Source organism: Atta cephalotes (genome assembly GCF_000143395.1).
Source record: "Atta cephalotes unplaced genomic scaffold scaffold00015, whole genome shotgun sequence".
In the NCBI taxonomy this organism is placed as follows: Eukaryota; Metazoa; Arthropoda; class Insecta; order Hymenoptera; family Formicidae; genus Atta; species Atta cephalotes.
In genome coordinates this window covers 359,191-375,653 of record NW_012130079.1, presented here as the reverse complement: position 1 = coordinate 375,653, position 16,463 = coordinate 359,191, and the positions used below count along the sequence as shown (strand labels likewise).

At 32.3% G+C, this 16,463-nt stretch overlaps 1 protein-coding gene across 1 annotated transcript in view; it reads right to left on the bottom strand.

Moving 5' to 3' along the window:
* Positions 1 to 470: 470 nt before the first annotated feature.
* LOC105618131 (cyclic AMP response element-binding protein A-like) overlaps positions 471 to 16,463 on the bottom strand; it is a 29,493-nt gene continuing 13,500 nt past the window's right edge. The window contains exons 2-4 of the mRNA XM_012199673.1: positions 2,387 to 2,702; positions 1,904 to 2,241; positions 471 to 767 (exon numbers count right to left, since the gene is read on the bottom strand). Coding sequence (XP_012055063.1) covers positions 471 to 767; positions 1,904 to 2,241; positions 2,387 to 2,702 — 951 coding nt within the window. The remainder of the gene's footprint in view (positions 768 to 1,903; positions 2,242 to 2,386; positions 2,703 to 16,463) is intronic.

The window sequence follows — 16,463 nt, the reverse complement described above, 5'->3', positions numbered from 1 at the left end:
CACACACACACACACACACACACACACACACATATATATATCTATATATGTATATATATATAGTTTGTATATTAAATAATATAAATATGGAATATGGTAGAGTCTAGAGTACATGAAATCAGAACTAGAATATTGAACAAAAATGTTTAAAAAATATATATATGTATCCTCAAGTTATTTAATAAAATTATTTAATAGTAAAGTTAACATAAGTGTATACAAAAAATATAAGAAGAAGATAAGAACTGCATTTAATTATTATAAATGATTTTTTTTTAAACGTAAATTATTTATAATTTTCGTAAAACATATTCCATATTGATAGCAGAAGAATAATGAAATTTCTTCATGAAATTCCTTTCTTCTACATAACTGAATATCAAAAGCAAATTTTCTTCAAGATTCTCGTTTTTCTTAATGCTATTTATCATTTTCTTATAATCTAATATAGGCCTATCCGCTATCAGAAATCACATTAATTCTTCATGAGTGTATCTTACTGGCTGACAGGAAATCAAAGGCGTATGAATGGGTTGTCTGGTAGTATGAGTGCCGTTGGTGACGTAAAGCCTCGGTGCCAGTAAACCCCTGAGATTCTGTGTACAAGTCTGAGAATCTCTGCGTTCCGGCGAACAGGAAGCCGAAGCAGTACCCTCGCTGTCAGAGCTTGCGCTACTGGGTGGCGTCGGCGGCAATCCCTGTCTCGACGCATGCAAGGTCGCTTCCTTTCCTTTGCAGACCACATCGTATTCCTCAATTTCCATATTCTGGAAGCAAGTGACAACGACGGTGACGACAACACGTTAATAGAATCGATATATTAAAATAACAAGTGTGTGAATATCATCAATTTTGCTCGCTTATAAAAAAAAGTAAAATATTTAAATCCATTACAATTTTTACTCCTTTCTACGAATATTATTATATTTTTGAGCAAAACCTATGTTATATATTTAACGCATTTTACATATCCTAAATAGTCCACCCAAATGTTAGAAGGTAACACAAATATTATATAAAAATTAACATATAAATGTAATACTTTGATATATATTGAATAAATTATGAAAGCATATTTTTTCAATAAAATTTTATAATGAATTAACTCGTACTATACTTTCATTCATTTTTTTCTTAGAATTCAATTTAAACTAACTAAAACTATATATTATTTTTATTCCTATCATTTATTCACTTACTCATAAAATGCGTTATTTTAATTAAGAAATGTTAAATATCAATTAAAACATTTAAATAATAAAACATTCAAATAATATAAACATATTAAAATAATTGAATCTTATATGGTCTAGCAGCCTTATTTGCTGTTTTTGTAATTATACAGTGAATTCAATAGATAGCACTAATTTAGCCAAGTTCTATTAATGTAAAATAAGATAATTATTTTAATTTAATTATCATTTATCTTTTTCTAGTTCTTAGAAATAAAAAAAATATATATACACATATATAACCCAATATGACCTAAATGCTACTTTTTCTTAAAATCTTCATTACAAACCTGTAAATATTTTAAAAATCTCAAATCTTCTCAAATCTTTTTTTAAAGTTCAGAAATGTTTCCTTTTTTCTGACTATCTGACTGATCAGTTTTCAATTTTCGACTCAGCAAAAAATTATAAAAAATAGTAAAGCTTAAGTCATATAAATAAGTAGGTCATATAAGTTCCGATTACCTAATGTTGAATTATTTAGTATTATAATTAACACTATGTTAAAAATTCAACATAAAAATGTTAACAAAATGTAAAATATTTTTTACTGTTAGGATGAATAATGTAAAATGTAGATAATTTATTGACGGATAAACCTATACTATCAAAGTATGTTATCGTTCACAAAATATATACATATTGCCTAATATTGATTTAAGTTGAGATACCTGATAGTACTCCTCGTCATCCTCTTCGCTGTCACTCGTGTGTGAGATATGGGTTTTGGCGAAATGAAGGTTCTGCGACGATACTATTGTTATCGTGCTTTTATCATCCATCATATCGCAATTCGGTTGACAAGATGCGCAGGGACTTGCCGGAGCGCTGATAGGTTCACCCTTGATTTCAGGACATTCATTATCTTCAGGTACTAGGTTGTTTCTCTTGAGAATTATATTCGAGGTAGATGATGACGTCAACGGCGACGATGACGACGACGACGACGATTCGATGCGGTTCGAAGTGTTGCTTATCGAAATAGCCGGAAAACATTCTTCTTCCATATCTGAAACAACATTCTCAGTGATAATTTTTCACATCCCCTTTCTTACCTTTTAGCTAACAATTAGTTTTGAAGAAAAAAACAATGAAGAATTTGAGAATGTCACACGATAAATTTATCTATGTTTTTTAAAAATCTGTATTATTACCATCGATTCTATCACGGATATCGAGAGATTTATGATCCAGATTGGCGAAGTCGATGGAGGAATTGGTAGTCACTGCTGTAGAACTGACCGCGCCGGAACCTGAATTGGGCGTATGTGGATTAGCTCCTGGCGTTGCTGGGCTCGGAGGGGGACTGGAAGCTAAAAGGCTATAACTATGTTCAGATTTTATCGGCCGTGGTCCACCAAGAGCTGCGTCCGTCATTAGACGGTCTCTCAGAATTACGTTGTGTCTGAAGCTTAAGACATTGCTCCATTCCTCCTCTTTGGTGTTCAGTAAGATATCTGGATTGAGTATCTGTAATGTGAACAAGAATTTGTTAAATGTTAAAATATCTTTTTAATTGGAAAAAAAATCTTAGAGGATAGAATCTAATTAACTAACATAAATAAGAGAAGCACTAATTACGGTCAAAAGTTAGATATTGGATAATAATATTTCCATATATATTTTAAATACATTTATTTCACAATCAGATCGATATATGACTGCATACCAATTATTTTCAGATTTGCAATACAAATCAATCTAAAATCATAATAATAATCTCACAAATTAAATTTGATCGTCAACTTTTGATGTTACTAGTATTTTTAATTTGTAAAGAATTTATTACAAATTTTAAAATAAATAAATATTTTTTTTAAAAGTTTTATAATGGAAAAAATGTAAATGTTTCACGTACGGCGTTGATAGAAAAAGTGATTATTACCTTCTAAATGACATGTGCAGACAAATAAATTAATTATTTATTATTAACCTATTAGATTTCCTTGGAAATTTATTACTAAAAAATCTAATAAGTAATAATTAATTAGTTTGTTTGCAAGCTAGTTGCCATTATTATAAAAACCGCTTCCATAAAAAAAAAACAGTTTTTAATAACATAATGGTGACAACTACACTAGTTTTATACGTAAATTAATGTATATAGTTAAATAAATTGTATTTTTGCAATTAAATCCAAATTACAAAAATTACGAAAACTTAGTAGTTCTCCCTTTCAGTTTTAGTTGCAATATATGATTATTAAAAAGTTTATTCAACTATATAATATTAATTTTACTTTATTTTAAAACTTGTATAATTGTTACCTACATCATTGATGCTTATCACAAGGTCTTCTCTGAATAAAAAAATCATTATGAAGAAAGAATTTATTTGATACAAGTATTTTATTTTATTTTATTTTGCCTTTGTATTGTCATCGAGATTCATTTGATTCTTTGACGTTTATTTCTGCTAAAACAAGTAGATTAACTTTAATTTTGACTTAAGGGGGAAATACCTTTACAATCTTCAAAAAATGCATTTTTTTGCATAAAATGTTAGTATAACATATGAAGAATATACTGACAAAATTTTAAATCGAAATTCGAAGAATTGACGGAGTTATTACCAGTACGTAATGCGCCAGAGCGCGCCACAAGTATAGTCGCGCGCTCGAAGCAAAGGTCCGTCTATTGTGATCCCTTTTCTCATAATACCTTCTCTAATATTATCTGCTCAAATAACTGATCAGATGTTTTGGAGAGTGTCGAGATTATAATTTTGAACTCGAGATTACTATGCTTCGAAATTCAGATTGTACATTACAAAATTTAAAAACTTTAAAATTGTAAAACGTCCTCGTATCCGAAAGGAAATAAATCAACACCATCTAGATCATCGAGGCCGCGTAAAAGACATTTTCAAGGAAATCAATTCACAAATAAAATAAATGAGCTCGTAGATGAAAGTGCAAAAAAGTGTTAAAAAATTGGCAAGCGTCAACAGCGAAGACGTGCACTGGAATTCTTTGCACGGTTATCGTATAATTGAATTTTTTACTGTGTTCATTGCTTATCCGAACTTATTATTTGTCGTGAGTGCAAACAAAATCTCAAATTTGAAGAAACTCGAAGGAAATCGAGGTCTCAGTTTTAAGCTCGTTTTACTTTGTCGCTGTGGCCGAAGAGATATAAATTCAAGACCGTTCATCAATACTGGCTATGAAATGAATCGAAGGATTGTATTCGTTATGCGTCTTTTAGGCATTGGAAGAGAAGGATTGAATATATTTTATAATTTCATGGACATTTGTAATGGTTTGACTAAAGGTGCGTATAATAAAATTGCAGAGCACATTTATTCTGTCACAAAAGCAGAATTCGAATCATGTGCACAGAGAGCTATAAATGAAGAAAAAAAAGAAAATGAAAAAGAGAGAGACCGATTTTAAATTTGAAAGTATCTGGCAACGGCTCTTGGAAAAAACATGACTTCAAATCATTGTAACGACGGAGTAACGACGCTCATAGCGTATTATAGTGGCAAAGTTATTGATTTAGTTGTCAAACGTAGTTACTGCCATGCATGTACATTTTGGAAAAATAAAATAAATACCGAAGAATATCGTGAATGATATAAAGAACACGAAGAAGAGTGCAGAACAATCACGAAGACTCCGCGGGAAAAAAGGAAGTTTTCTCGATTACTGAAATGTTTTTGAAATCTGAAAAAAAGTATGGCACGAAATATGGTAATTACATAGGAGATTTGAAAACATTTAAAGCAATTTTAGACGTGAATCCGTATAGTGACGACTTTTAAATAATGAAAAGTGAGTGTATCAGCTACATCGAAAAAAGAATGGGCACTCGGCTCCGAAATATCAAAAAAGCTAATAAACTTGATGGAAAAGGTGAATTGAACGAGAAACTCATTAAACAGTTCACTTCTTATTATGGTTTGGCTATAAGAAGAAATGTAAATAGTGTTGAGAATATGAAAAAAGCCATAATGGCTACTTATCATATGTACTCTACGAATGAAAATTCAAGACACGAAGATTGCCCACCGGGAGCCGACAGCTGGTGGCAAAAAAGTCAAGCCATCGGTGAATCGACGAATTTTAATCCTGCCCCACTGCATCCTGATGTTCAAAAACATATCCTGCCAATATACGAAGATCTATCCCAGATTTATTTCAAAGATGCTTGGGTAGCCACACGCAGAATGAAAGTTTTAACTCAACTGCATAGCGTCTCACTCCAAAGCATCTACATTGTGAGTTAAAAATTATTGAGATTACAGCTTGGCTCCTGGAATGTTCAACGAAGGTTATTCATTCATTCTGCGCATCATGAGTATGCTGGATATCATATAATAGGCAAAGTAAATCGTACGCCGATGACAATAATACCCGGCGAGTAACTCGGCAGGAGCGTCGTAGCTTGCTAGAGACAAAAGAAGCTTGTAAAGCCCGTCGAGAGCAACTTTTAATGGAAAACGAGCTTTACGAGGAAGCTGAAGGATTGTTGTATAGTCCTGGGATCGTAGATTAAACAATAAGTCAATAAAATCATATAGTTTTTATCTTTCAAAACTTTGAATCCGTTTTTCTCAAAATGTCATTTTCAAAATTGATGTATAAGATAACTAAAAATCTATTTAACCGATCCTCTTCAAATTGAACATACAAAATTATATAATTACCTTCTATGTGAACTTAAATATTTATAAAAATTATTTTTAAAAAGTATCTTTTTATTGCAAAATTCAACAAAAATTTTATGAAAAATTCAATTTTCATTTTTTTTCACTTTTTTAAGTTCACATAGACCATATACATCTTATTAAATTAAAAAAATTCTTTTCGTCTTTTCAGATCAATACAACAGGAGCTACGTGTCCCACCGATTGGCAACTCATATCGTCACCTCTGTTATCTGCGGCGCTGCAGCTTCAGTATTTTTTAATATTTTGTAATAAAAAAAATATATTTATGTACTCAAAAGATAGACAAAGTGACATAAAAAAATTTGAAATTAGCCAAATACTTTCTATTTAAAAAATTCTGGAAAATTGTTATTTTTTTAGCCTTCTAAAAGTATTTCCCCCCTTCTCACTCGTTATCCTTCTCTATTCTTTAAATTAAAAAAAGATACAAAGGTATAAAGATCAAATCAAGATTAAAATTAATTTACACAAGTAGAAATGGAGGTAAAGATTTGTTACCGATTGGTCAATCGACGAGTCGAGCAAGTGGAAAGAAATGATCCGAGCAGAAATTGATCCTATGTGAAATTTCATCGCAAAAGTAATGTGACGCGAGTCAATGAACAAGGGAGGGGCGCGTCCGCGATTGTCAATGGTTGCCGCCCGTCGTCTTAAAGCGAAGTGTCAAAGACCCCGCGTGCTTCTAAAATTATACGCGAGCGTTCCGCGAGTATACTCTAAGCGAAGGAGAAGGGCGCTCAAGTTGAGCGGTCAAGTTGAAGGTCGGCCATTACCCGCGCGAATCCATGAAGTAGCTGGTAGCAACGACTTCGCCTCCTTCTGCGATCTTCGGGGACCCCTAACCGTGCGATCCAGCAATGCGGAACCTAGTCCCAAGGTCAAGACAAATCTTTTCGTGTTGCGCTAACGACGCTGTTGCTACCAGCTACTTCATGGATGTTCTATTCAGCTTCTCGCTTTACTGCCGTCTCGCACAGTTGGCATATATGGTTTTTCCTTTAGTGGACTTCCCCCCCGTTATGCACGGTTTGCTCTGCAAATCCGGCTGTGAAATGATATTTGAACAATGATTTAAACGACGCGACGCTTGTCTGATGTCGTATAACGTTTAATGGTTCAATGAATAATTTATCGATGTCAGAAGCGTAAAATAACATTCGAAGCAATTTGTAATGCTGCATTTTACGCGCGATGCTATTTATTTTTGGAAATTAATTAATTTAAAAGCAATAACTTTTGATTGAATTTTATAAAATTACGTTATTTTTATTTCTATATTTCTCCCTCCATTCATTCTTTCAGTTGCCTTTGTCTCCATTTTTTCTATTCTTTTCTTCGTTATACACTGTGGTCCTCCTAATTTAGATGGGAATGTAGCAATTTCCCGCAAGTAGGTAATTAGTTACAATGGAACCATTAGTAACCAACAATCCGGAACTCAAACCTCAGTCATCTTCGTTTTCCTCTATCATTCTCTTGTTTCCATTGCATAAAGCTTTTCTCGCAAAAGTTTATCATTACCGGTCAACATCTCCAATATTATACTTGTATATAATTCTTCGCGTACTAGTAACAATTTTTAAAAATCCGAGAAATTTACCGCGTGTTTAGTCTAAAAAAGATCATTTTATTTGAATAAAATTAAAATTTTGTTTTTATGTTCAATCATACGGAAAAAAGCTCATTAAAAAAAGCTCATTTGGCTAATGGCTTATTATTAATCTTTGAAATATCCCACATATTATAGCGGTGGCTCCATAAAAATCTGCTGGCTACAGCAATGCGGAACTCGATTCAAGGACACTACTCTTCCTTTTCCTGTTCCCTCTATCCTTCTCTCGCTCTTTCTTTTCGTCCTTTTGCCCTTCCTCGTAGCCGTCGTAGCACTCCGTTATGCTCTGGTCGCGCGGTTCCAACACTTATCTGCCATCCTTCCACGTCTCACTTCCGGCGGAAGCATGTCCGTAACGGGCAATCCTTCTCGTTGTCTTTTTGGAGATACGGCGGAGGATACACGTGCATCCCTTTTTGCGATCGTCCATCCATAGCTTTAAATACGCGTCTTATCATTTATTATCACTCAATTTTCCGTGTATGTCTCTGCAAACTTTAGACACACACACACACACACATATATTCGCACATATAATCACTCTTGTAAATTATCGTAATAAATTTATTCGTATAATGATAAATTAATATATGTGAGTTTCCTCGTATCGATGTATATTTTTTAGTTTCCTCTGGATAATAGAAAGCTACGACCTTTTCAACATTCGTATATACTATTTTTATCATACAATTCTACTGCGAGTAGAATTATTACTTTTATCGATGTTGTTTCCTTGTATCGGATTCGCATAATAATAAATATATAAATCTTTTTGAGAAAATTGCTTGATTCTCATTTGTCAGTCTAATAAATAATCAATTTCTAAAATAAATATTGAAAATAAATATTTCTAAGATAAAAATTGATCTCTATGTTAACTTATTTTCATAGCTCGAAATAAAAATGTGAGATGTATATATTTAACTCAATTTTTCGTCAATAAAGTTAACAACTTGAGGTTGAAGAATTTTTGATCGATTAGTTTTTACATGGATTTACAAACAAGTTATATACAGATACGGAAGAATGATAATTAGTGAATTAAATAAATAATTAATCATCAGTTTTTCGTGTTGCAATTACTGGCATACTCTCCCAATCCTATAATATTTCCTCTAGAAATCTAGAGATCGGAGGGCCGGCGCGGCGCTTCTGTGTCCTCCCTCCGGGATAGGAATTCCGATTGAATTTCTCCGCCGCAAAATTGCAACGTAGCGATTGATATTAACTAACTGCGGCGCAACACGGGAAGTGAATCGAGCCTGGGGGTCCGATAATTTTCGCGACGAGTTATTTCGCTACCGCGGCATTATTATATTTTTCGTCGTTTCAGCTGTCTATGAGAAATCGCGGCCGAAGCCTCGCGTAATTATTTCGATTGCTCATTTTTTCAAGAACAATTATTATTATACGCCTATCCGTTATTACGCAGGTTATTACTGCGTTATTAAATAATGCAATTAATTAATTGAGAAGAAATAAGGAGCGTGTCCATTCATTCGCGTTTTAGTCACACTTTCTTGCATTCTATTCTTCTATTTTGAATTAGACATATGAATTAATGCGAGTAAAACGAAAGATATTTTTTTTGTCTCGATCTCAAGCAAATTAAATTTTAAGAATGTACATATCACTTCTCGAAGTATTACTACAAAAATATAAAGATTTTTTAGATTGCTCTGTAATTATATGTTTGAGTATCTGTGATAGATTCTCTTGTTGCTTTCTTGATTAATTCTTCGGCTGATATTTTTAGCCAATATTGTATAATCAAGATATCTTTAAAGTTTTATGCATCATCGACCTTTCACTCTCTAATTTTTTTTAATCTCTGTTCCCGAAGTTGGATGATTTTCACCAGACGAACGTAATGGACTGCGATAAAGATGGCGCGGCCACAAAGTTATGCCGGTTATTAACAGAACTGACCTTTCCACTTGTCGGTTCGATGCTAAACTCTGATACACGATGCACGGGTCGAAAAGCAATTGTGCGCCAGTGCATTGAAGGCGCATACAGATGGAGACGCACTCGTGGGTAATGCACCGGAGAGAATTGCAGTGGCATGTTCGAGCGAGGTTTCAAAAGCTGCGATACATATGAATGAGAACGAGGACCGTAAGAGCATATTGTGTATGTAACGTGAAATAAAATTTCGCGCCGTTTCTATGCCACTTAAGCACGCGTGACTTGTAATCGCTGTTCGCGTGGAATCGAAAATCGTATGAGACGTGAGCGTTGCGTTTAATCATTTTTCTCCGAATTATCTGATGCGAGAATTTTCATATATGTCTGTGTTATTACAGTTATATTAACCTTCTCGACATGATGATGAGTCTATTGAAATCACATACCCGGAGAGAATGATTTTACTGAAATGCTGAAATATAAAAAATAATTTTGTTAGATAATAATAAATAATTCTGCAAGACGATTAAACTGATTGCTGGAAATATCAAAACTTTTTATAATATTACTTATTATGTTTGAGTTTCATATTAAACGTAAATAGAAGAGTCCAATGAAATTATTTTCAAATCTGTATCTAGCTAAATTTTTAGATTCTTTGCAAAATTGTTTCTTTCATATAAATTATGCTATTTTGATTCTTTAAAATTAATTAGTGACTTTTAATTAATATAAATTAAAGAGTTCTCTTACAGCCCTTGTGTTAGAAATTGTGGGTGCTTTCCAACTATAAAATCACTAGACACTTTCGTGCACACGGCAACACAAGTTGCGCTCCAATTGCCGTAATTGTCGACATAACATTAGTATAATAACATTACACATCCATATTCTGTCTGAAGGCTACTAGTCGTAAGCTTGTGTTTTCTAGTGACAATTATATGTTACTAACTGCGGCGGCTATAAAGAGGTACCGTTGGAGGACTTTCAGTAGCCGGCACTTTTGCTTTTTTTTATTCAGTACATACAGGCAGGCGGAAAAAGCAACATTTGATCTAACTCTATCCGAAATGGATCGAAACCGTGCACAATGCTACACTTTGTGCATTTCTGTGTACGTATTTTGTTAAGATGTGTTAAGCAATTAGAAAGCACCCTATTAGTTACAAATTTTGTAACCGGAGAATTAAGAAAGCGCAAATAAAAATGTTTCTTCTATATCGACAATTATACGGATGCAAGTGCGCGAGATAGTTGGAACGATAATCTGACGCGAGAATTGTAAACCGTTAGAAAAGATACGACAGTGTCCAGTACATCTGTGCACGTCTGTCGTGTTACTGTCGACGGATACGAGTAAATTACCAATAAAAAAAGGCGATAACAATTCGATAAATTAAATCTCCGATGAAAACACAGTTGTAAAAGGTGCGATCCGAGTTTTTGTTATGTACAGCGTACAGCGTAACGTTCACACACGGTATTCATATCGCATCCATAAAACAATTCGATTCGTTTCGCGATCACGAAACTGTTTATGCCAGAAAGCCGCAGTGCAGAAATTCGCGATATCGCGGCGTGAAGACTCGAAGGCATCACGGGAAGGTCAACGGCATGCACCGGCCGAATATCTAATTATGCTAATACAATAGTAATCAAAACTTGAACGTACAGAATATCAATAAGATCGGAGGCAAACACAAATATTTTCCCTACGTTACTATCATTACATAGCGAAGGAAATCATTCGTTATACGTGATAAAGTACCGATTATAGTTAAGAGATAACCATTGCTTATTGGAGCTTTCTTTTTCAACTTTCTTTTTATATTTTGTTTGAATGAATATCAATACTTTGTTAAATATTTATAGTTTTTTTCTGTGAATAAATATTTTTTAAAAACTCAAAATACAATTTGGAGCTCAATTACAAATTTTTGTATTCATCGGGCATACTATTCTCTCTCGTGATGAATTTCCAATTGTGTATAAAAATTTTTATTTTAGTGCAGCAGTTATTAGTTGTTCGCATGTTAAAAAGCGTCGAATAAATTGATTTAACATATAAATTCCTGAGTGTATTAATGTTTGTCACTGTGCTTCAATGCAGAAAAAATTATTTCTTGAAATACATTTCTTGAGTTAAATTGTTTAACTCCATTGTTTTATACAAGTTTGTGAACAGATTACACAGTTTTATATTTTGGAAACATTTTAGAAATATAAATGATATAAAATACGATTGGCGTCTTCCTTGAAAATGAGTTCAGACTACCCGTTGTAATCACTATTTCCAATCACGAAGGCGGACTTCTCTGTTGTAGACGAATAGGTCAATCGTTCAGGATTCTAGCTGATAGAAAAGGGTAGTTCAACGGCGTCTGTCGGCCTCGTCGAAGTCACGAAAAAAGGTGAACGTCCTCAAGTTTCATCCGAACCATCCCGTCACTTCGTCTATTCCCCACCACCGTCGACGACGAGCAACGATGCCGGCGACGGCGACAGGTCTCTCTCTCCTGTGCGATGTACTGACATACAACTCGTTTCAAAACCAGATCCCTTCCTAACAGGTAGCCATGAACCTTCTCAGGAAAGTTGAGAAACTCTAGAAAGCTTCGGCCACTCGAGAATCGTCGATGGGATCGGATAACGTAAATTCGAGCTATTTATTTTGAAAAATTTTGCACATTGCTGCAAAAGTAATTTGCATCGGTCAAATTCCAACGACGACGAATCCGTCAAGTGAGTTTCCTTTCGTAAAACCAAAATTTCGCCAAATGAAATTTCACAAAAGCAAAAAATACGAACGATTAGCAGCCCACGCAAAGACTAATGTGCCCGCAACTGTTAATTATTTTAATTTAAATAATTTCGACATTCGAATTAACAAATTGTATGGAAATCAGATGCAGATGTAATATTTTCAATTTATTATATCTCTTCGTCTTTTTCTACTTTTTCTTTTACAGAAATCCATTAGTCCTGGCAAATTTAATATTAAAAGAGTGGTTAATTACTTATTTTAAATATTAAAAACATTGTTGTTCAATATTTAATAAATAATTAATCATTATATTTCAGTATTAAATTTCTGTAAGAGTCTAGAGTAAATTAAATTGAATTTATATCATTCTGTTTTTTATTATCCATTAAATGTCAAGAAAGACAAAATAATGTTTATGTCGACTGTACGCTATTAAATGGAAAGCTCTTAAATCGGAATATCGTGTTATTATTTTAATATTTTACGTTAAAAAATTATTATATTTTTTTATATTACTTGTCCAAATGGCCTTTCTTCGTTCTTCTTCTCATAGAATAAATCAAGCTAAATTTGTAACACTACATCGGATAACATTTTTTGTATCACATATTCAGACATAATTGCATGATTAAAATTTGTTTTGTACAGTTTTGTACGATTAATCCATGTTGTTAAAGTATATAAAGACGAATCGCGTATGTATTTGATGAATGAGCCAAGTAACTTCGTAAGCGAAATTGATGCTTAGCGAGGCGTATTTATGGCTACTCCCAGGATTTCGAACAAATTCTCACGTACGGCTCAGAATTACTTACATGATCGATCTTTGCTCGTTTTCGAGAGAAACATGGTGTAAATCCGTCGAAATGTTCTCTCTATGATCCACAGGATCAACAGATAGTTTTCTGCTCGGTATATTACAATAGAGGGTAAAAGGTGCTACCTAAAACGAAAGATATTTTTACGCGTGATAAAGGAAAAAAAAGAATATTTGGCTGCTTACTCATTGCATACCGATATCAAGGTTTACAAACTTTGCTCTCTCATGATACAAAATGACTCGATGACGGCATTATGTAAATTTTCACGATAAAACAAGATAGGGCTAATTTCAAGATAAAACAAAAATAGTAAATTACATATTGCAATACAAGCAAAGAAGAATTTCTAATTGTGCAATAATACATATATAATATTTGATATTACGAGCTATCGCTCGACGAATTTATTACTTTCTACTATTGCGCCTAAGAATAGAGCAATCAACGATAATTCGAATCGAATGCAGAGGACCATTCTCTTTGTATCTGTGACCTCGAGATATATCACTCCATCGATTAGTATTCGAATCTGAGAGGCCAATAAAGCCAGCGAATAGCTATTGGGCGACACAATACTCGCGATAGAGTCAAAAGGCCCAATCACGGAATCAATTTCAATTATTGTTCTTGCCAGCTGTTGCAGAAATATACGAGAAAAAAACATGCACATAGAAGGAGTAAATTAAAAACTTTAAACACGGAAAAGTTCTGATCGTTTTATATTCCAGGAATTTGAATTTAAGATATCTGCAAATTATCTTCGACGCATCTCCTCAATCATCTTTGATATTCGAAATGTTGAATATAAACATCAGTTTCAATTCAATTTCGAATACAGTTCTAGATACGTGCGGTGACTCAGAAAGATTTGAAATACATTTGTTTTATATTTGAGAAGTCTAGGAAATTTACATATAATTTAGAATCATTTATATAATTATGAATTCCGAGTTGAAGTCCCTGCAGGATACTTTTATATAACCAACTAACTTTATCAGTAATTAGTATAATTATATGCAGTATTCAGATCAATAGTCCATTATACAACATTATATGTATGTCAAGGATATAAACTGTAATTAGCTCTTTTTTATCGGTCACAACATAATATATAATATAGTATTCAATATTTTAATCGATCTTTCTTTATCTGTTTTGTCTTTATTTTTGTTAAATTTATAGATATTTTTTGCTATCTCTTTTTCGAAAAAAAGAACTTTGGACAATTTTAAATTATCTGAGTCAGAAATTCTCAACATTCTCAACATTAATTTAATTTGATATTCGATGCATCGTCTGATAAATATGTAAATAAGTAAATATAAGAAGAAATATGTATAGGAAGGAAAACATGTTTAAGAATTCTTTTATAGACTTATTGGCATAATATACGACATAGAAATTAATAGTATGTATGTAAAGTATTTGATTAATCAATTCGAATAATTAAAAGCTACACTATCTTATCAGTTTGCTGATAGAGTTATTCTAAGCAACGCATGTATAAATAAAAACATGAGATTCCATGAGTTTTACTTAAAAGTACAATTAAAAACAAACTTGATAATCATGTTATTTATGTTATATTTGCTGCAATATACATGAAACATATCTTGCTAAATATGAGCAAAGTATATGCTCGGAGATTAACAGAGACACACATTTTTCATGACGCTGAAGAAATATATTGATCTTTGGGACCTAATTACAGTTCTTTGTTATTAGTTTTAGAAATTTTAACTTTCAACTATATAAAAAATTAAGCAACATTTGAACTTAGCATAAATATAGTACAATAATTAGTTTATACAAATCGAATAGAACTGAAAAAAAACAAAATCGCGAATCATTATAAAATTCCAATTCATTTCATATTATTAAAAAATATAATGAAAAATTAACTCAGGAATACCAGGACTCTAGTAACTTCCAGTTACAGATTAAGCGAACCGTTTATTACGTATTCTCCGTCCACGTACGTGCAGAAACATAGTTAAGGAATCGGTGTCATACAAATCCACGCTGTTATCAATTGGGTCAAATAAATGCGAGGAATTACTAATCAGTATGTATAAGGTTTCGAAAGGGACAATGCGACGAAGGAAGACGGAAAAGGAGAGGTAGTACACAATGGTAGGAGCAGTTGATAAGAGCTTATCACACAATACGCGTAACTATTCAACACGACTGATTCGCCAGGCCACTGTTTTGCCTTTTATCATTGTCGTTATACCTGCGGGCGAATCGCTCGTGTCTGTTTAACGCATGATAAATATGCGTTTCGAAAAAAAAAGTCGCCCCTGGCGACCGGTCACTTGCGTCACCGGTTACGTGAGAGGTTTGTTGAGATGAACGTCAGATTTAAAAAGCCCCGTAATCCTGAACTCACTACAATTCACTAAGATTTGCTGCCGACCCTAATAATCTTGCGAGAAGTTAAATAGAAAGAATTCAAAATAAAATGAAATAAGCAGCATGGCATTCTCAACGCAAATTGAAAGGCCAGAAAAAAGATCTGAAATGGAAATTTTTATCTTTTAAGTGTCTTTAGTCATACTAAAGCATGTAAAAAAAAAAGTATGTAAAATTATATAAATAATATGCGTAAAAATTACACAATTTATAGCGGAAGTATTTAAAATTGTACTCTTTTACAAAAATTAGTACTTTTATTTCTAATTATGTAAATATGTTTATTTTAGACAGAAAATTACACACAATAACAATAATATTTTATAGTTTTATATAAATTCATAAATTTTTGTAATATTGCACATGAGGATATTGTACATTTTATAATATTGCCATGGCAAAACATTATATGTGTGATAAAATTGTTAGAATGCGTTTTATTATATGAATTGATTATAAGTGACTTCATTATCTCATATATTAATACTTGGAAAGTGCTTTTACGGAAAAAAAAGGAACACAACTCAAAACGTTAAGTAAGTTTATTATTATGCAATTATATGGTATTTTTCTTGAACTATAATTTTGAATTAACATTTTGATATTTTGACAACTTTAACACGATTTTTTAAAATTAAAATTATTCCATTAAAAATTTTTACAAAAATCGATTGATCATATCTTTAATTATCACAAAAATTTTATTTCAAAAATTTTTGAAATGAATTCTCATGAAGAAAATAAGTTTTTCCTTTCTTCTGTTAAATTAAAAAAAAATGAAACATTTTGCTTTGGCACGTCGCATATTATAACATAATGATAATGTTACACAAATTAAATTTGCATTTTTACGTTTGTACATCGATAATGTAGTTTAAGAAAACTTATACAATTTATATCGCATTTCATTAGCGAATTATCATATAAATCTATATACTTAAATTTAACTTTTGTAAATTTACTTTTGCTAATTGTTTATAATTACTACAAAAAAATAATTTTATTTATAAGTTTTTTTTTTACTTTACTTATGTACATAT